This window comes from Acinonyx jubatus, chromosome E3, assembly GCF_027475565.1.
Source record: "Acinonyx jubatus isolate Ajub_Pintada_27869175 chromosome E3, VMU_Ajub_asm_v1.0, whole genome shotgun sequence".
Lineage (NCBI taxonomy): Eukaryota > Metazoa > Chordata > Mammalia > Carnivora > Felidae > Acinonyx > Acinonyx jubatus.
In genome coordinates, this window is record NC_069398.1 from 40,551,694 (window position 1) to 40,571,587 (window position 19,894).

General features: G+C 52.6%; 1 protein-coding gene across 3 annotated transcripts in view; it reads left to right on the forward strand.

The window, feature by feature from the left end:
* Nucleotides 1–19,405, forward strand: part of SEC14L5 (SEC14 like lipid binding 5) — a 42,351-nt gene extending 22,946 nt beyond the window's left edge. The window contains exons 7-16 of one of the 3 annotated variants that reach the window (XM_027043291.2): nt 1,945–2,057; nt 3,847–4,036; nt 6,597–6,685; nt 6,777–6,847; nt 8,320–8,491; nt 12,992–13,126; nt 14,196–14,330; nt 14,692–14,919; nt 15,836–16,014; nt 18,532–19,405. In XM_027043291.2, coding sequence (XP_026899092.2) covers nt 1,945–2,057; nt 3,847–4,036; nt 6,597–6,685; nt 6,777–6,847; nt 8,320–8,491; nt 12,992–13,126; nt 14,196–14,330; nt 14,692–14,919; nt 15,836–16,014; nt 18,532–18,640 — 1,421 coding nt within the window. In that variant the 3' untranslated portion in view covers nt 18,641–19,405. Of the gene's footprint in view, nt 1–1,944; nt 2,058–3,846; nt 4,037–6,596; nt 6,686–6,776; nt 6,848–8,319; nt 8,492–12,991; nt 13,127–14,195; nt 14,331–14,691; nt 15,345–15,835; nt 16,015–18,531 lie in introns of those variants that run through there. The other 2 variants (XR_008294528.1, XM_027043292.2) reach the window with 2 other exon arrangements.
* Nucleotides 19,406–19,894: the final 489 nt, after the last annotated feature.

A 19,894-nucleotide genomic window follows, 5' to 3' on the forward strand; every position in this document is an offset into this window, starting at 1 on the left:
ACAGAGCATGAATGGGGGAGGGGCAGAGAGAGAGGGAGACACAGAATCGGAAACAGGCTCCAGGCTCTAAGCCATCAGCCCAGAGCCTGATGCGGGGCTCGAACTCACAAACCGCGAGATCATGACCTGGCTGAAGTCGGACGCTTAACCGACTGAGCCACCCAGGCACCCCTTAAAATATTTAAAAAATTAGGGGCGCTTAGGTGGCTCAGTCCGTTAAGCAACTGACTTAGGCTCAGATCATGATGTCACAGTTCGTGGGTTTGAGCTCCACATGGGGCTCTGTGCCGACAGCTCGGAGCCTGGAGCCTGCTTTGGATTCTGTGTCTCCCTCTCTCTTTGCCCCTCCCCTGCTTGTGCTCTGTCTCTGTCTCTCAAAAGTGAATAAACGTTAAAAATTTTTTTAAATATTAGAAAAATTAAAACTTCTGCCTCTTCTTGCACACATTGTCTGGTGGTCATGACTTTTACCCTAATTTTGCACCAGGCTTTTCCTTCCTTCGCCCTCTGCACTGTGCTCAGGATGGCTGGCGAGAGGCAGAGTCACCCCCCTTCCACCCTGCTCTGAATCACTGAGCCTTTGTGCTCAGGAGAAAAGGGCCTTCACAGCCGCATAGAGGCCGGAAGGATGCTGGTATCTCCTGTCTCCCTTGTGTTCTCTCTCTCATCCTGTCCACTCCCCCTTACTGTCTCCAGCATCTCCCTTTCTGACCACTCTGTTTGGGGGGTCTGGACGCCACCTGTCCCCATACACCACCAGCATCCCTCCTGCTTCTGTTTACCCAGATGCCTGCTGACCTCCAGCCCTGGACTTTTTTTGTTTTAGAGGGAACCATTAGGTCCTGCTGCTGGAGGTACACACATTCCATTTGTTTTCTTATTGTGCCACCTGAACACAAAGAACAGGCTACACTCATGGGGGCTGCTCTTTGTGGACCGTCTACCCACTGCAGAGATGCTAACATGCTGGTGTGCCTCACCATGCCAGCATCTGCCACCTCAACAGTTAAGAGTGGGCAATGGGTGGGGCGCCTGGATGGCTCAGTCGGTTGAGCGTCTGATCTCGACTCAGGTCATGATCTCATGGTTCATGAATTCGAGCCCTGTGTCCGGTTCTGTGCTGACAGCTGCAGCCTAGAGCCTGCTTCAGATTCTTTGTCTCCCTCTCTCTCTGCCCCTCCCCTGCTCACACTCTGTCTCTGTCTCTCAAAAATAAATAAATGTTGAAAAACAAATTTTAAAGAGTGGGCAGTGGGACCTCAGGTTGAGCCCAGCCTCTAAATGCCCACACATGCTGACCCCCAAACAGCCCCATTGTGCAGGACAGGACTGAACAGTGTTTGGAATGATCCGTGCAGCTCCCAGGCTGTATTTTGGGGTCAGGGCTCTGTCTATAAAAGGCCTCGAGCCCACAGAGAGGCTGGGAGGTGGGAAGGCAAAAGGAACTGTATTTACTGACCATCTCTTGTATGCTCGGTGCACCACATGCATCCACTCGCTACTTAACCTGTCTTGGCCTCAGGTTTGTCTTCTGTGAAGTGGGGACAGTAGTGTGCCTGCCTCACTGGGGCGTCGAGACAGCTCACTGAGATGGTGCATGTCTAGAAACATGAGTGCGTATTGTTAATAATCTTCAGAGATTGGGTAGCTCCAGGGGGTGGGAATTAGCTTGATGTCCGAAGTCAGAGGAGACAAATCACTTGCCACTGTGAGATCCAAGCTGGCCCCACCATGAGTTTTCAGAAACCCCTTGGAAAGGGCCAGCAAGACCGGAAGATGTGGAGCCCATGTGGCTGTTCTTGGGTGAAAGGGCCACCGTACGGCTTGGAACTGCATTTCAGATCTCAGGTGGCCAATGCGGCGAGGGTTCCAGAAAGGGTAGACCATGTGGTAAAGAGAGTGGCATCGCCCTCTGGTCCTGAACGCCTCCACCTTCTCCTGCAGGGGACAAGCTAGATGCAGACTACATTGAGCGCTGCCTGGGTCATCTCACACCAATGCAGGAGAGCTGCCTCATCCAGCTGCGACACTGGCTGCAGGAGACCCACAAAGGCAAGGTGGGTGCAGAGCTGGGGCCTATCAGACCATGTTCAATGACAGCCACTCACCCCAGGCACTGGGGGAGGAAGGGCCAGGTAAACAGGCTGATGTAATCAGCAGTACTGAAAACTTGTATTTTGCCTTCTTTTTATCATGTATCGTCTCATGTATCTGTAATGCATGTTGTGCATACCGTTGATTACAGGGTTTCTCATCCTTTGCACTGTTGACATTTGAGGCCCGACAGTTCTTTATGGGGTGAGGTGTGCCCTGTTGGGTGTCGCGGTATCCTGGCCTCCACCACTAGATGCCGGGAGCTCTTCTTCCCCAGTTGTGACAACCCCAAATGGCTCCAGACTCTAAGCCCCATAACAGGAATGTCCACCACGCATGTAGGTCCCAAGCATGGACTTGACCTTCAGCTCTGTTGAATGAGAAATGTGAGCTTGCCCTTCCTTCCTATCCCCTCCCCATGCTGCATGTGTGTGGAGTGCAGACAAAGAAGTTGCTTTCATGTTGGGCTGTGATTTAACCTGTCTGCCCATTTTCTCATCTGTGAAAGGGGGATAATGCTAGCATACATCACCTAGACCGAATTACAAGGGACGATCCACATAAAATGCCTAGAGTCATGTCTGGCTCGGATGAGCACTCAGGGCAGGGGAGCCTTTACTGGGGCTGGATTTCTCTTGCCTGTCAATATTTGCCCGAGGGAAGAAAGGAGAGCTGGCAGGGACTTGTCACTTCGGCCTATGAATTAGACTCTGGGTTATATGTGGTAGGAACACAGCTTGAGTCAAGGCAAAAAAAAAAAAAGAGGAGGGGGCTATTTATTGGCTCATATAACAAACTGTTGAGAGGGATGTATTAATTTCTTAAGGCTGCTGAAAGAAAATGCTACAAACAACAGAAACTTATCCTCACAGTGCTGAAATCAAGGTGTGGTCAGGGTTCTGGAGCCTGCCTTTTCTCCAGCCTTCTGGAGGCTCTGAGAGACAGTCTGTATCATGCCTCCCCCTTCCTGGCTTCTGGTGGCTGCCACAGTCCTTGGCTTGCAGATACGTCATTCCAGTGTCTGCCTTCACCATCACGTGGCCTTCTTTCCTCCATGTGTCCTGTGTCTGTGTCCAAACACAGGAGGGCCCACCTACTCCAATATGACCTCACTTTATCTAATTATATCCGGATAGACTCATTTCCATATAAGGTCCCATTCTGAGGTTCTGGGTAGACATGAATTTGGAAGGGACATCATTCAGCCCAGGGGGCCATGCAGCCTGTCTCAGGGATGTCCCGAATCAGGACTCCCATGCGGTCGGGGCCTCTGAGCTCTTGTATCTGTTTACTTCTGCTTCATCCCCGCCAGACTTACTTCCTCGTTGAGCTTGGAGCTGGGGCTCCCCATAACCTGCAGGCTCACCTTTACCACCGCAGAGAAAGGGCTTCACGTCCGGTTCTTCTGATTTAAATTGTCTAAATGCTCTGATTGGATTGTGCCACCGCTGAGGCCATGGGAGTGGAATGCTGACTGGCAACATCAGCTAAAACCGGCACTGGTGCTGGGGCGTGGGGAGGACACGTAGCTCCCCAGAAGCAAAGAGATGCCTGAAGAGGGAGAAATGTCTGGCAGCCCAAACTCACAGATTTTCACTACAGCCCGCCCCTTGGCTGTATCGTTCGTGGTGGAGTGTGTGGTCCTTTTCCCAGCTATATATTTTGCACAGAAGACAGGAGAACTCATTTTCCACAGTCTTCTCTACTGGGTGAAGGACTACCGTTCTACAGGCTTTACCCTTCTTGTCTCAGATTCCCAAAGATGAACACATCCTTCGGTTCCTGCGGGCTCGTGACTTCCACCTGGACAAGGCCCGGGAGATGCTGCGCCTGTCCCTGAGCTGGCGAAAGCAGCACCAGGTGGATTTCCTCCTTCAGACCTGGCGACCCCCTGCTCTCCTGGAGGAATTCTATGCGGGGGGCTGGCACTACCAGGACGTAGGTGCGTCCCTTTACCTACAGAATGCATAGGGGGCCACTTTTCACATTGAGATCTTATTATTTTTCCTTTTGACTCTTCTGGGCATCTGGAGATGCCCTTGGGGTTCACCCAGCCATGAGGAAAGTAGGGCTGGAAGAGACATGTGGGCTTGAGGCAACATTTCTCCATGCAGAGGCAGCGTTAGCCCACCCTTACTTCTGATCATGGGGACCCCCACACATAATGGCTGCATGGGCATGCATCAGCGCCCTGGGGATGCCGTAGCAAATTACAACAAACCGGGTGCCTTAGAGATGTATCTGCCAACAGTTCCGGAGGCAAAAACCCCAAATCAAGGTGTGGGCAGGGCTGTGCTCCCTGCGGCGAATCTCTCTCTGCCTCCTCCAGCTCCTCATGGCCCCAGGCGTTCCTTGGCTTGTGGCTGTATACCCACACTCCGCCTGTCTTCACATGGATTCCTTCTGGGTGCCTGTGTGTCCTCTCTTCTTATAAAGACCTCAGGTCACTGAATTTAGGACCCATACTGATCCAGTAGGATTTCATCTCGAGGTCCTAAACAATCTGATCTGCAGACTATTTCCAAATAAGATCACATACAAAGGTTCTGGGTGGACGTGAATTTTTGGAGGACACTATTCAACCCGCTACAAATAAGTTCTCTCTCAGTTTTTTTTTTTTTTTAAAGATAGGTCTTCTCTGTAGTTTTTTTTTTTAATCTTTATTTATTTTTGAGAGAGAGACAGAGTGTGAGCAGGGGAGGAGCAGAGAGAGAGGGAGACACAGAATCTGAAGCAGGCTCCAGGCCCTGAGCTATCAGCACAGAGCCTGACGCGGGGCTCGAACTCACGAACCATGAGATCACGAACTGAGCTGAAGTCAGATGCTCAACCAACTGAGCCACCCAGGCGCCCCTCTCAGTTTTTTATTAAACTGCCCTTGATGTAAAAATTTGTATATATTGATTAGGGTGAGAGGTTGATTCTCCTAAAGGACCAGTTGGAACACTTTAATATATAGTCAATTCTCATTATTCATGGATTCCATATTTGTGCATTTGCCTCCTCACCACAATGTATTTGTAACCCCCAAGTCAATACTCAGGGTGCTTTTGCGGTCAATTATGAACACTTTTGGAGTGGTGAAAAGTCAGAGTCATCTGACCTGTGTGTCCCCTGCTGAGGTTGAATGAGATGTCCATCTTTTTTTCAGTTCTTAAACTGTTAACAAGAGTCCTTTCTAAAGTCTACTTAGTGCTACATTTTTTTTTTTGCATTTTGAGGGTGATTCTGGTGCTTAAAATGGCCCCCAGGCGTAATGCAGGAGTGCTGGCTAGTGTTTCAAAGCACAAGAAGGCTGTGACTCATGGAGAAAATGTTAGATAAGCTTCCTTCAGGCTTAGTGTGATGCTGCTGGCAATGAGTTCAATGTTAATGAATCAACAATATATACTCAATAAGGTGTCCTTAAATAGAAACACACAGACAACAAGGTTATGTATTGATCAGTTGACAAAAATGTTGTGTCTAGAGGCTCGCAGGGACCTTACCCCATATTTTTCCTGGAAACGATGCTTTAGTACTTCCTGATTCAGTGTTCAAGGTGACTTTGGAAAACATCACTACCATGAATAACAAGAATCCATTGTATTAGTATGTAATTCCTTATTTTTCCTATTTGCTTTGCCTGATAGAAAGCTAAGAACCAACGTCATCCACTCTCTCCATACTCCTTCATAACATGGTTCATATTTTCTTTTTTAAAAAGCTTTAGGGGTGCCTGGGTGGCTCAGTTCATCCAGTGTCTGATTCTTTTTTTTTTTTTTAATGTTCATTTATTTATTTTGAGAGTGAGAGAGCCTAAGTGAAGAAGGGGCAGAGAGAGAGGGAAAGAGAGAATTCCAAGCAGGCTTTGCACTGTCAGCGCACAGCCTGATGCGGGGCTCAATCCCATGAACTGTGAGATCATGGCCTGAGCTGAAACCAAGAGTCGGTTACTTAACCAACTGAGCCACCTAGGCACCCTAAGCATCTGACTCTTAATTTCAGCTCAGGTCATGATCTCACGGTTCATGGGATCGAGCCCAGCGTTGAGCTCTGCGCCGACAGTGTGGAGCCTGCTTGGGATTCTCTCTCACCCTGTCTGTCTCCCTGCCCCTCCCCAACTTGCACGTGAGCACGTCTCTGTCCCTCTCTCTCAAAATAAATAAATAAATAAACATTAAAAAGAATTAAAAAAAATAAAAAGCTTCCAGATAAACGTGTAATGTTAAGACAGGTTTTCAGAGATGTTGCTGAGGCCATACAGAGTTCCCACATGCCCCTCACCCAGTTTCCCCTGTGATGTCAGTCTGTGTCCTTGACTCTTGAACACGTTGCTTCTATCACCATAACTGGCATTAGTCCCTCTTGGGAGTGGGTAGAGCATTCGCAAATAAACGGACAGGAGGGGCAGGCTGAGCCACAGCCTGGCGCTGCCTTCTCCGAAGAGAAGTTTGGGCCTGCCCTCTCACCAGCACTCCTGAAATAATGTCCCTTCTCTTTATGGGGCCTCCCCTGCAAAGATGGCCGCCCCCTCTATATCCTGCGCCTGGGCCACATGGACACCAAAGGCTTGATGAAGGCCGTGGGGGAGGAGGCACTGCTGAAGCATGTGAGTAGGGGTCCTCTCTCCCTGGACCCCAGGGCTGCCTGTGGGGGGAGCAGCCAAGTGAATGTTTGCCAGCACATTCTCTACTTTCCAGGTTCTTTCCGTCAACGAGGAAGGACAGAAGAGATGTGAAGGGAACACAAAGCAGTTTGGCCGTCCCATCAGGTAAGAACCCCCGCCAGGAGCAAATGCCCCTGAAAGAGTAAAAACAGCCAAGCTTCACTGGGCATGGACTCAGCACTTTACAGGAATGTCCTCATTTAATTTGTTCAGTGATCCTGTGAGGCAGGACCTGTTATTGTCCCTGTCCTTTATGGAGGGGGAAACTGAGGCTCAGAGTGGCTGTGCTCATCCCAGGTTGTTGCTAAGTGGGTAAGTTACTGTCTGCCTCGGTCTCAAGGATGTTACGCCCGGGGCCTTGCTTTTTGAGGCCAACTCTGCCACCCCAGGTAGCACCTTGACTCTGCCTCCCAGGCGGGCAGACTCAACAGGTGTCATGGCAATCCGGTAACCCTCATCCGACTTCCCCAGACTCCTCAGTTTCCCACATGAATACTTAGGGTGGCACGAACCTTTCTGAACTATAGCTTGCTCGTCTGTAATGTGGGAATAACATCATGAGTCCGAAGGCGTCTTCATGGATTATCAAAAGCCACGTCTGTTGAGAGAGAACACAAATGTGTGTGTGTAACACTTGCTGTGCAGCAAGTGCTCGTTGAAGTACCTGCCTCACATCCTCCTTATTACAGTCTGGGAGGGAGGGGCCAGTGGGACCTGCCACTTTTTATCTCCAAATGGCCTGATCTTTGTGAAAATCGAGTCCCTTTGCTGTTTGGAGCCTTTCCTAAGGGGATGTACATTGGCTGGGCTGGGAAATCGATCAATAAATCAGGATCCTGATCCAAAGTGGAATTCACCTGAGATGGCTCAGATGACAGGGTGTCAGGAGGGACTTCTTGCAGCGGTGTGGATGGAAGGATCAAAGGCAGGATGGAGGGGCTCCCAGGGATTAGCCACTGCAGTAGAACACTCATTTTCCTAATGAATTAGTCCTGAGGAAATGGAGGCACAGAGAAGTTAAGTAACTTGGCCAAGGCCACACAGCAAGCGGCAGCACTGAGATTTGAATCCAGGCCGTCTGGCTCTGGAGCGAATGAGTGCTCTTGGCGCTTACACTCTATTTAGCAGTCGGAGCCTTTTCAACAATTGGTAGCAATGACTTGCTTTGAAGGAGTGCACTCTATGGCCTGTCCTTGCAGAGAGCTTCACATATACTATCTCATTTAATCCTAACAATTGCTCGAGATGTTACTGTCACTGCCACTGTCCTGATGAGGAAGCTGCCTGTGTCACAAAGCTCTCGGGGGATGGAGGTGACACTTGAATTTGGGTGACTAGCCTTAGAGGCCATGCACTGAGCCTCCTCACCACATGGCCTCCCCAGCCTAGGGTTGGGGTGGGGGGTAGGATCCACGAGAGTGTCCTACGGCCTCCGCCCCTCTACTCCCAGCCCTGGCTTCCTGAGCCTCTCTGTCCTGTCTGCCAGCTCCCGAGGCCCCCCCCCCCCCAACCGAGGCTGTCGGGGGCCCTGGGATGTGGCAGAGCAAGCTGCAGTGAGGGGGCCATCTCTGCCGCAGCTCCTGGACCTGCCTGGTGGACCTGGAGGGTCTCAACATGCGGCATCTGTGGCGGCCGGGGGTGAAGGCCCTGCTTCGGATGATTGAGGTGGTCGAGGACAACTACCCTGAGACCCTGGGCCGGCTGCTCATCGTGAGAGCCCCCCGCGTCTTCCCGGTGCTCTGGACGCTGGTGAGAGCAGGCGCCTGGGCCAGACCCCTCCCCCGTGCAGGCTGAGATGGGGTGGGGGAGTTCCCTCTGCCTGCTGGTTCAGTGTCATTTCTTCTTCCTCCCTCCTCCTCCCTCCTCCTTCCTCCTCCCTCCTCCCCCCTCCCTTCTACTTCCTCCTTCCTCCTCCCTCCTCTTCCCTCCTCCTCCCCCTCTTCCTCTCTTCTCCCCCTCCTCCCTCCCTCCTCCTCATCCCTCCTTCCTCTTCTTCCTCCCCTCTCCCTTCTACTTCCTCCTTCCTCCTCCTTCCTCCTCCCTCCCCTCCCTCCTTACTCATCCCCCCTCCTTCTTCTCCCACCTCCTCCTCCCTCCTCCTTCCTCCTCCTTCTTCCTCCTCCTTCCTCCCCCCTCCTCCCCCTCCTTCCTCCTCCCCCCTTCTCCCCCTCCTTCTTTCTCCCCCATCCTTCCTCCTCCTTTCTCCTCCTCTCCTCCCTCCTCCTCCTCCCTCCTCCTCCCTCCTCCTTCCTCCTCCCTCCTCCTTCTTCTTCCTCCTTCTTCCTCCTCCTCCTTCCTCCTCCCCCCCTTCTTCCTCCTCTTTCTTCCTCCTCCTTCCTCCTCCTTCCTCCTCCCTCTCCTCCTCCTCCTCCTTCCTCCTCCTTCCTCCTCCTTACTCCCCCCTCCTCCCCCCTCCTCCCCCCTCCTCCCCCCTCTTCCTTCTTCCTCCCCCTGCCTCCCTCCTCCTCCTCCTCTCCTCCCTCCTTCTCCCTCCTTCTTCCTCCTTTTCTTCCTCCTTCTTCCTCCTTTTCTTCCTCCTTCTTCTTCCTCCTCCCCTCCTCCTCCCTCCTCCTCCTCCCTCCTCCTCTCTCCTCCTCCCTCCTCCTCCCTCCTCCCTCCTCCTCCCTCCTCCTCCTTCTTTTTCCTTCTTCTTCTTTTCTTCAACATTTATTTATTTCTCAGAGACAGAGAGAGACAGAGCACAAGGCAGGGAGGGGCAGAGAGAGAGGGAGACAGAATCCAAAGCAGGTTCCAGGCTCGGTGCTGTCAGCACAGAGCCCGACGCGGGGCTCGAACCCATGAACCATGAGATCATGACCCAAGCCGAAGTCAGTTGCCCCACCGTCTGAGCCACCCAGGCCCTCCTGGTGGCATATCTTCTAAATAATAGCTTTGCTGAGATGTAAGTCATCAGGTTCACTCTTTCCAAGTGTAGAATTCAGTGGTTTTTAGTATATTCCCAGAGCTGTGCAACCATCCCACCTTCTAGTTCCAGAACATTCTCAGCACCCCCAAGGGAAACCCTGTACCATCAGCATTCCTTCCTCTCCCGGCTTCCGAGCTCCTGGCAGCCATCAGTCTGCTTCCTGTCTCTATGGATTGGCCTGTTATAAATATTTCACGGAAGCAGAATCATACGAGGCATTTTGCATCTGATTTCTCTCACTGAGCATAATGATTTCAGGTTCATCGTGGTGTAGCCTATCAGTACTTCATTCCTTTTTATGGCCGAATACTATTCCACCATATGGACAGACCATGATTTATGTATCTCTTGTCCTGCTTTGTGGACGCTGGGTCACACTCAGAATTGTATAGCATTCCTGGGGCTCCTGTGAGCTGACTCTGAGGAGTGTTGGGATCCTGTGCTGCAGGGATTTGAAATCTTTTTGCCCAAGATCCACAGTAAGAAATACATGTTATGTTACAACCCAACGCAAACACACACACACCCGAAACAGATCCGCAAGCGAGGTTACATTAACTATGTGCAATATCCTCTTTGCTCTCTCTCTCTCTCTCTCTTTTTTAATGTTTTATTTTTGAGAGAGAGACAGACAGAGCATGAGGTGGGGAGGGGCAGAGAGAGAGGGAGACACAGAATCCGAAGCAGGCTCCAGGCTCTGAGCTGTCAGCACAGAACCCGACGCAGGGCTCGAACTCATGGACTGTGAGATCATGACCTGAGCTGAAGTCTGATGCTTAACCCAGTGAGCCACCCAGGCTCCTCTCTTTTTGCTCTTTTATTCCGTTCCATTAAAAATAAGCTAATCATGGAGGTGCTTGGGTGGCTCAGTTGGTTGAGTGTCCAACTCTTGATTTTGGCTCAGGTCATGATCCCAGGGTTGTGGGATCAAGCCCTACATCAGGCTTTGCAATGAATGTTGTGCTTGCTTAAGATTCTCTCTCTCCCCCCCACTACCCCTTTCTGCTGCTTGCACGTACTCTCTATTAAATTTTTTTTTTCTCAGATTTAAAAAAATTGGCTAGCCACACGTGCTAAATTGATCTCACAACCACTATCAGGTTGTCACTGACAGTTGAAAACCACTGCCTGGGGGCTTTGCTACCGGTCCACAGGCCAGTGCACAGTGTCAGCCCCCCACCCCTAGTCCTGCAGACCCTGAACATACCCGGTGCCCCGAGGATTCAGTGCCCAAGAAAGCCTGGAAAGAGCTGCTATAAGTTGAGGTTCAATCAGGATAGAGATTTGAGAGTTAAGTGGATTCAGTGTTTCACTAAGCACCTACTGTGTGCCAGACACCTTTCCAGGCCTTGGGGATTTGGAGTAAACAAGCCAGCCACTGTATCTCTCCCCAACTGTGACAGGGCAGGGAGAGATAAAGCAGATAACGTCACACAAGGAAATGCTTCATGGTTCCGTATGACTAGGGCGTGAGGCCTACAGGGTTCGTGGAGAGGCTGAATCAGGCAGGGGGTAATGCAGGTGGGCAATTTAGACTGGGAAACTGAGGAAGGTCCCTCTGAGGAGGTAACAAGTGGCTGAGACCGAAGGAAGGAGCAGGAGTCCTTCAGGGAAGGGTGGGGAGGACAGGTGGGTCAGGCAACCCACACAGTAAGCACAAAGGCCTGGAGGCAGGACTGTACGTGGATGCTTTTGAGAAACTGAAAAACCAGTGCAGGGTGGCTGGAACAAAAAGGAGCAAAAAGGCTGGTGGCCCTGGCAGAAGCTGGGAAAGTGCTCAGGGACCAGTGCCTGCTGAATCCAGGCTGTGGCAAAGGTGGGACTTCATCCTGGGGCAGTAGGGAGCCATGGAGGGTTGTCAGCAGGAGACGATGTGAGCAGACTTCTGGGACAGAACGTTCTTTGGCCACTGTGGCTAAGTCAGGGCCTTGCTGGGGCTGGGCTGGAGAGCAGGAGCTGCAGGAAAGACAGGCAGGACCTGCCACTGAAGCTTTTTATCTTGAAATATCCTGAACTTTGTGAAAATTAAATTCTTGCTGTTGGGAGACTTCTAAGAAGATGTGTATTGGGTAGGGGTGGGAGCCAGTCATTCAGGGTGCTGGCCAGAAGTGGGATTCACCCCAATGGCTTAATGGGGACATAACATAAAAGAACTCCTTGCAGAGGTATGGGCAGGATGGAGAGGCCCCAGGGACTAGACCCTGAAGTGATCCCTGACACCCGGGGGTGGGAGGGGGGGGTTGGTGGTGCCACGGGAGGGGATGGCATTGTTACCAAGCCTCATGAGAGCCAGAATGTGGCAGGGGGTGGGGGGGCCCAGGGGCAGTGAGGCAGCAGGGAGTGGGGGAAGAAGTACCCTGGCCTCTCTCTTTGTTCCCACCTCCTGCTGCTGTACCCCCTCCTCTGCCCAGTGGCCACACCAGATGGAAGCCAGTGGCACGGAGCCAGGTTGCCGAGGACGGCAGGTGACTGCTTCCCCGGGTGGAGGCTGAAGGAGAGTGACCACACAGGTGGGATTCCCAGTTCCTGTAGCATTCCTTGCTCAATTGGCTTGTACCTTGCCAATGCTAAGTCCTTCCTTCCTTCCCCACCTGTGTGTTGAGTCAGACACCACACCAGCATCGTGGGTGGGGGGGTAGGGGTTGCCATGAGAAAAAAAAAAGGATTGACATGCAGTTTCGAGTTCGGTGTTAAAGTATTTTCCATCTGGGGCAAACAAAATAGGATCATCCAAAGAGTAGAATATTATTCAGCCATAAAAAGGGATGGAGTAATGATCTGTGCTACAAGGTGGATGAACCTAGAAAAAACATCATGCTGAAGGAGAGAAGCCAGGCACAAAAGGCCACATATTGGAGGATTCCATTTCTATGAAATGTCCAGACAAGCAAATCCATAGAGACAGAAAGCTGACTGGTGGTTCCAGGAGCTGGGGGGAGGGGACTGGGGCGTGACTGCTAATGTGTATTAATGTGTAAAAGGAATGGGGTTTCCTTTTGGGCTGAAGAAGAGTCTTGGAATTACAGGAAAGTGGTAGTTCTACAACATAGTGAGTGAAATAAAGCCACTGAATTGTTCACTTTAAAAGGGTTAATTCTTGGTTGGAAGAGCATGCGACGTTTGATCTCAGGGTTGTGAGTTCGAGCCCCATCCACGCTGGGTGTAGGGATTAGTTAAATAAAACTTGAAAAGAACAGAAAAAAGAAAAGAAAAGAAAAGAAAGGAAAAGAAAATGGTTAGTTCCTTGCCACGTGAATTACATCTCAATAACAAACAAAAAAACAAAAATACCTTTCCATCTTGTCTCATCTCCCCCACTTCAGATCAGCCCCTTCATCAATGAAAACACCAGGCAGAAGTTCCTCATCTACAGTGGCAGCAATTACCAGGGCCCCGGAGGCCTCGTGGACTACCTAGATAAAGAAGTGATCCCCGACTTCCTTGGGGGAGAGTGTGTGGTGAGTATGTGGCTGCAGGCCCAGGGCTGTGGCCTGGGGGTGGGGGTGGGGGAGCCAGGGATTGCTGGGGCAGGGCTGCAGAGGGCCACGAAGGCTGGAGTGGGGCACTCTGTCATGTGTGTGGGTGCTGGTACCTGGAGAAGCCATGCTTTCTCTTTTGGGGGGCAAGGCTTGTTTTAGACGCTTCCCCAAAGAGAAGTGAGTCCTGTCCAAAGGAGGGGCCTTAGCTTGGTTTTTCAAACATAGTGATCCAGATGGAAGTTTCTAGAAGACCAGAGACCAGGCCAGTCAAAAGTTTACCCCGGTATTCCCTATGCACTTCGTCGCTAGGCAGCAGAGTTTACCTGCTGACTTTGCGCCCTCTGCTGCTGAGAGAGGTGACTCAAACATCCCAGTGGCCTGAACCCCGGAGCCTGTGTATCCAAAGGGATTTATTCCCAACCCACATCCTCACGGAATGGTTAGATGGGCCAACTACTTCAAGGAGAGGCAGCCACAGACCCCTTTTACTGCCTCCCCTTGGGGCTGAGATGACACAGGCAGGGGTGACCCTGGGTCACAACTGTCTTATCTCATCTGGCCATGGGATGAGGGCAGGCCCCTCTTCCTTGTCTAATAGAATACCAAAGTCCAGGCATACATGATTTCTGAGTAAAAAAAGGCATTTCCTAGGAATTCTGCCAATTTGAATCTCTCCACTTGTTGAGGTACATACATGTGATTTATGTTTAACAAATGGGCCTGTAAGAACCAGCATGGTAATAAGAGACTTGAGCCTGGGGGCCCTGATAAACATGGGTTTGTGCCCAGGCTCAGACACTTTCTGCTGTGTGATCTCAGGCAAGTGGCTTGACCTCTCTGGGCTTCCATTTTCCTCCTCTGTGAAATGGAAATAGTAAGAGTTCCTACTGCATTGTGGTTTTGGAGATGAGGTCATGGGAGAGCCCCTGTACCGTTCTCACTTTGGGGTTGCTGTTGTCAGTGCAGTTTCAGGGGTCACAAAGTACCCTTCTGTGGGTCAGCCAGGCCGGCTGGGTCCTGACCTGCTACTTTTGTCTTTATCCCCCAGTGTAATGTCCCCGAAGGAGGGCTGGTCCCCAAGTCCCTCTATCTGACAGAAGAGGAGCAAGAGCACACAGACCAGCTGCGGCAGTGGAGAGAGACTTACCAGTCGGCCAGCGTTCTCCGAGGGGCCCCCCATGAGGTGCTGGGACCTGGCCCGGGAGGGCCCACCGGGTTGGGGTGGGGTCTTAGGTCAGGGTCCCCTGAAGCAAACCCTGAGACAAGAGTTCTTGTGCTAGCGATTTGTTGAGGGTGAGCTCTGAGGAGAAACCTGTAAGGAGAGGTGGGACAGGATGGGTACGGGGAAGGATACAAGCAAAGGGGCGGTGCAGCCAAGTCCCCTGATCCCAGGGGAGCACTGGGCTGTGCAGAGCATGGCAGATGGGCAGATGAAGACCCAGGTGGGCACCCACAGCACCTACTGCAGCTGACCTTCCCATCCCGGCTCCCCACTCCTGGTGGGATTCCAGGTCGGACCCTCAGACCGTGCCCTCCCCATGCAGGTTGCCGTGGAGATTCTGGAGGGCGAGTCAGTCATCACCTGGGACTTTGACATCCTGAGGGGGGACGTGGTGTTCAGCCTGTACCACAGCAAGCAGGTGCCCAAGCCTGGACCCCAGGAGCCTGGGGCCAGGGCCGGCGGGCAGCTGACGGACAAGGGCTGGGTCCTAGGTGTGGATTACAGCCGTGTGGAAGCCCCCCTTGTCTGCCGGGAAGGGGAGAGCATCCAGGTTCGAATTCCTTTGTTCATTCATTCGTCACTCAGGATTGAGTGTCCACTGTGTGCCAGGGTTCTGGGAGCACCCAAGTAGGTGAACTGCGTATGGACTTTGGCCTTGGAGCCCCTGTGGGATGGGTGGGGAGAAAGACAGAATCAGACAGATCCAGGACTCTGGGGACCTCCCCGGACCCCAGCCTCAGAATCCCTGGGACTCTTGTCAGAGATGCAGATTGCCAGGGCCCATGCCAGGGAGGGGTAACTCAGACCCTCTGGGTGTGAGGCCTGGACCCTGCATCCCTCACCCTCTCCCAGTGATTTCTGACGTGTGAGCTTCAGAAGCTATGCAGCAGAGACATACTAAGTCTGGGAACGGAACTCAGATGCGTTGTGGAACATGAACACGAGGCCCCCTGCATTCTCCACTCTCCAGTGCTTGTAAGTCTCACATCGCTGGCCTCGCTCGCTCTCTCACCCGTACCGCACACACAAGCTCTGATGAGCACTGCAGACCTCTCTGAAGGTTCCCTGAGCAGCACACTGTCTTGCACCTCACACACCAACACCCCTAGCCCTCATTCTCAGCGTCCAGGCCCTCAACTAGCTCTAACCAACCTGCCAGCTCCCTGCCTGAATCCCTGCCTGGACCTCATCTGCAAATCACGCTCAGCAGAACAAAAGCCCAACAAAGTCCAGGCATTTAATTAAACCGCACCTGTTGCCCTGCAACTACGGCCCTCCTCTCCAGGCCTCCACTCCCACCAGATTTAGAGGGAGGCTCTCAGTCCCCAGGGATATGGGGGTAAGAGCAGAGGGGCCAAGGATGACTTCGGGAGGCCCTGAGAGGAAGACTGGCTGGTGGATCCATTTAGTAAGGGGCTCCTGTCCCCAGGAGGACCAGAGCCTCAGGCCCGGCTGCTGTGTTTCAGGGCTCCCATGTGACCCGGTGGCCTGGCACCTACTTGCTCCAGTGGCAAATGCACAGCCCCCCTGGCAATGTGGCCTGCAGCATCCCGGGTGTGGAGGATGTCCTGACGGCCCTGCACAGCCCTGGCCCCAAGTGCAAACTCCTCTACTACTACGAGGTGCTGGCGTCTGAGGACTTCAGGTAGGAGGGGCTGGGGAGGGAGAGCCTGGGCAGGAAGGGTCCTGACTCCCCTCTAGGCGAGGCCCACAGCACTCCTGAGGCCCCTTCCTTCTGGGCTGGGGGCACTAGATTCACCTCCCTCACTTGTCTTTGAGCTTATCCAGGGGCAGGTCCCCAGCATTGGTATTGTTAAAATTCTCTCAGCACGTGTGTGAGCAACCAGATTGAACACTGTGTCCAAACTCTGCCTCAGCTGCAGGATCTCCCTTTAAAAAAATTTTTTTTAATGTTTTTATTTATTTTTGAGACAGAAAGAGACCGAGCACGAGCAGGGGAGGGGCAGAGAAAGGGAGACACAGAATCCGAAGCAGGCTCCAGGCTCTGAGCTGTCAGCACAGAGCCCGACGTGGGGCTCAAACTCATGGACTATGAGATCATGACCTGAGCCAAAGTCGGATGCTCAACCGACTGAGCCACCCAGGCGCCCCATGGATCTCCCTTTTAAATGAAATCCTGGACAGAAGCCAAACATACCAGATTGATTGGTGGGGGAAGGGGAGCCCAAGGCCCTCCTATTTGGACCTCCCTGTATTCCTAGAAACCCATAAAAAAAGGATTTGGAATGTTCTAGAACATTCTAGAATAGTGTCGCACAGACACCTCTCTCCAAGTGTTGCTTTCAGAGAGGCAGGAAGTGTAGTGGTTAAGGCCTCCAACACTTCCTGATTGCTCTGTGACCTCAGGCAACTCACTTAAGCTGTCTGAGCCTCAGGCTTCCCATCTGTTACATGGGGACTACTGAAATCCTAGGTCTTGGGGTTGTCATGAAGATGAAATAGCTGGGGGAAGCCTGCCCTTCACCGAGGCATACAGTAAGCCCTTGATAGCAAAAATGAAACAGGGTGAGGACATGGAGAGTTTCTTCAAGGCCTTACATTTTATCTTTTAAAAACGAATGTGATTTTGCATCCTGCTTCATGACCTATCTATGCTTGTGTCCTTCTAAAAATAATGCTTTATATTCTTTACCATGGAGTCAAATTGAGGCTCCAGGAGGGTGTCACATCTGTATCCATATCCTGGGTGGAGCTCCAAGTATTGTAGGGGCACATACAGCCCCCTGTGAGAAATACTGGGCCACTGTCTTTACTCCAAGAGAGCCCCACAGCCTGGGAGGGCTGGTGATTTCCTCTTTGGGAAGTGGCCTGCTTTGGCTGCTGGGCACCAGTGCAGGGGAGAGACATGCAGACACAAGCATTGGGGGCTGCTGGCCTCCAGGAGGGCAGGTGGAGGCCTAGAGGGGGGCAGAGCAGATGCTGCTTGCCAGACTGTCTGGTCAGCATGGGGTAGCCTTGCTGCCCTGCCCTTCAACAGCCTCGCAAGAAAACCAGTTCAAGGGCTATTTCCTGGGTGTCCTCAGTAGGCAGGCATTGGGCTGGGCCCCAAGGGACCAGACAGATAGGGCCTGCCATTGTGGAGCAGGAGACCACAGCAGTGGATGCCATGAAGGCATTCCAGCCTGGGGTCCTTGCCCAAGGTCAGATAGCTAGGAGGTGTCAGAAGCCTCAACACAGAGTGTTGTCAGAGCCTGGCACAGGCCTGGCACAGAGCCTGGACAAGGGGCCTGGCACAGGGTGGGCATGGGATGTAGGGGAGGTACCTGGGAAGAGACACTGGAGTTGAGACCTAGTGGCATGCACATACATCTTCTGGTGGGGGGGGGGGTTGTCACAATGCAGATTCTGCAGCTCTGGGGTGCAGAGAGTCTGCAGCTCTAACAGGCTCCAGGAGGGGCTGGTGGTGCTGGTCCCCACACCACACTTGGAACAGCCAGATCCTAAGGCTTCACTGGCCAACCAGGTAACTACCAGCCACAGGTAGCAATTTAAACATAGCTATTACAGTTCAACAAAAATAAAAAAATCAGTTCCTCAGCTGCACGAGCCACATTCTGAGTGCCCAGTAGCCCCATGAGGCTGATGGCTGCTGCAGTGGAGAGCACAGCTGTAGGACACAACTGTCATCGCACAAGGTTCTCCTGGAGAGCGCTGCTCTGAAGTCTGGAGTAGAAGTTAACTAGAGGAAGAAGGGGGCAGAGAAAGTGCTTCTGGCAGCAGGTGGAGACCTTCACAGGTTCCCAGACAGGGGAGGCAAGTGTCAGAGATGCTGAAAGGAGGCTGCAGGGGTGGGGCGGGGTGAGGTGAGGCTAGAGATAGGGTCAGAAACTGCCCAGGCTATGCTAGATCCCCAGGTCAGGGAAGCCCCTGAATGGTGTGTAGCAGGCTGGGCTCTGTGTGTGGGGGTTGGTTGGGGGTGGGGCTGGAAAACGGGTGGAGCCTCGTTTCTCACCATAACTCCGCTTGCGTTTTGCTCTACACTTGCCCTGTGCGCCTGGGGTGGTTACCAGCCTGGTAGAAAGAACCCTGGGGCCTCATTTGCAGCATCACCAGCTTTTCCACTGCTGTGCGTGGGCCCCAGGGCCATGTCACCCCCCCCCCCCCCCGAAGGTAATGTGCACACAATGCCCTTCCTCCCCAGGGGCTCCATGTCCAGCCTGGAATCCTGCACCAGCGGCTTCTCCCAGCTCAGTGCCACCACTTCCTCCTCTTCTGGCCAATCCCACAGCAGCCCCTTGGTCTCCAGATAGCTGGGACTGAGCCCTGTGGGGCAGCCCGCTCGCCTCCCACGTTTCAAGTGTCCGTGAGGTCTGGGACCACGTGGGCTTCAGCCCTGGGTCTGGACACTAAGTGGGGGCATCTGGAGCCGATGGCAATGATCCAGCTCATGCACTCTTCAGGATGCAAGACAGAACCATCTCCTTTGGGCTTCATGTGAGGAAAAGCCAAGGAATGGTTGGGCCACCTTTGGGCCTGCCTGGTCTGGGAGCTCAGGGATGTCATCAGGCTCAGCACCCCCTCTCCACCTCTGGCTCTTTCCCTGGGGCAGCCTCCTTCTCAGGTGCCTTCCCCACACAGAGGGCCCCATCACCATTAGGCTCCCTCTCTCCTCCCAGCTCAGCTGTGGAAGAGAACCTCTCTCCCCCAAAGTTCGATCCAACCTCCCAGAACTGAGTCTAATCAGTCCGTCTGGGTCCCACACTAGTCCTTGAACCAATCACAGTTGCCAGGGGAAAAAAGAACACAGACTGGCCAGTAGGTTTCTGTCTACGATCTGGACCAATCACCATACAGGGATGGGGTTTCAGTGATTGGCCTACCTGGACCACATGCCTGTTCCCGAAGCCAACCACCTGGTTTGAAAATCATAAGGAGGTTGCCTCTAGGAATACTGGGGTACCTGACAGGAAGAAGAGGGAAAGAATGCTGGGTAGGCAGAAATGATTGGCGTTCACATCTGATTCCCTAGCGATGCCTTGTGTCCCAGACATGCATGGTGAACAGTTATATGAGTTATATGCATGGTGAACAGTTATATGAGTTACAGGCTCACTGTCTGTGGGGAGCAGCCCACCCTGGATCTGAAATCCATTTTCCCAGAGCTTGGCTAGGAAGGAAACCTGACCACCATTGACTTGAGGAGGGTGGAGAGGCCCAGGCAGTGATGAAGTGGCTCTAGCTGTCTTTAAACTCCTCTGGAGTTTCTTTTCTTTCTTCGGAGCAGTTTAATTATGAGTTTTTTGGTTGTGAGTCACAGAGACCCACACAAAAGGGTAACCAGTCATGAGCACATGTAATTGGCCAGTCCAGGATCTCTTGCTTCAGTTAAGGCTGGATCCAGGACCTCAACATGGCATCAGAACTCCCCTTACGGGGAGGAGGAGGCTGTGACTTTGTTGTGTCTGCCCTATGGCAAACCCGACCCCTGGAACCTGCTACTGATAGACGTTCCCTGAGTTCTGCGTGGGAGAGTTTTGGGTATGCTTGGGTCTTGAGGACACTTC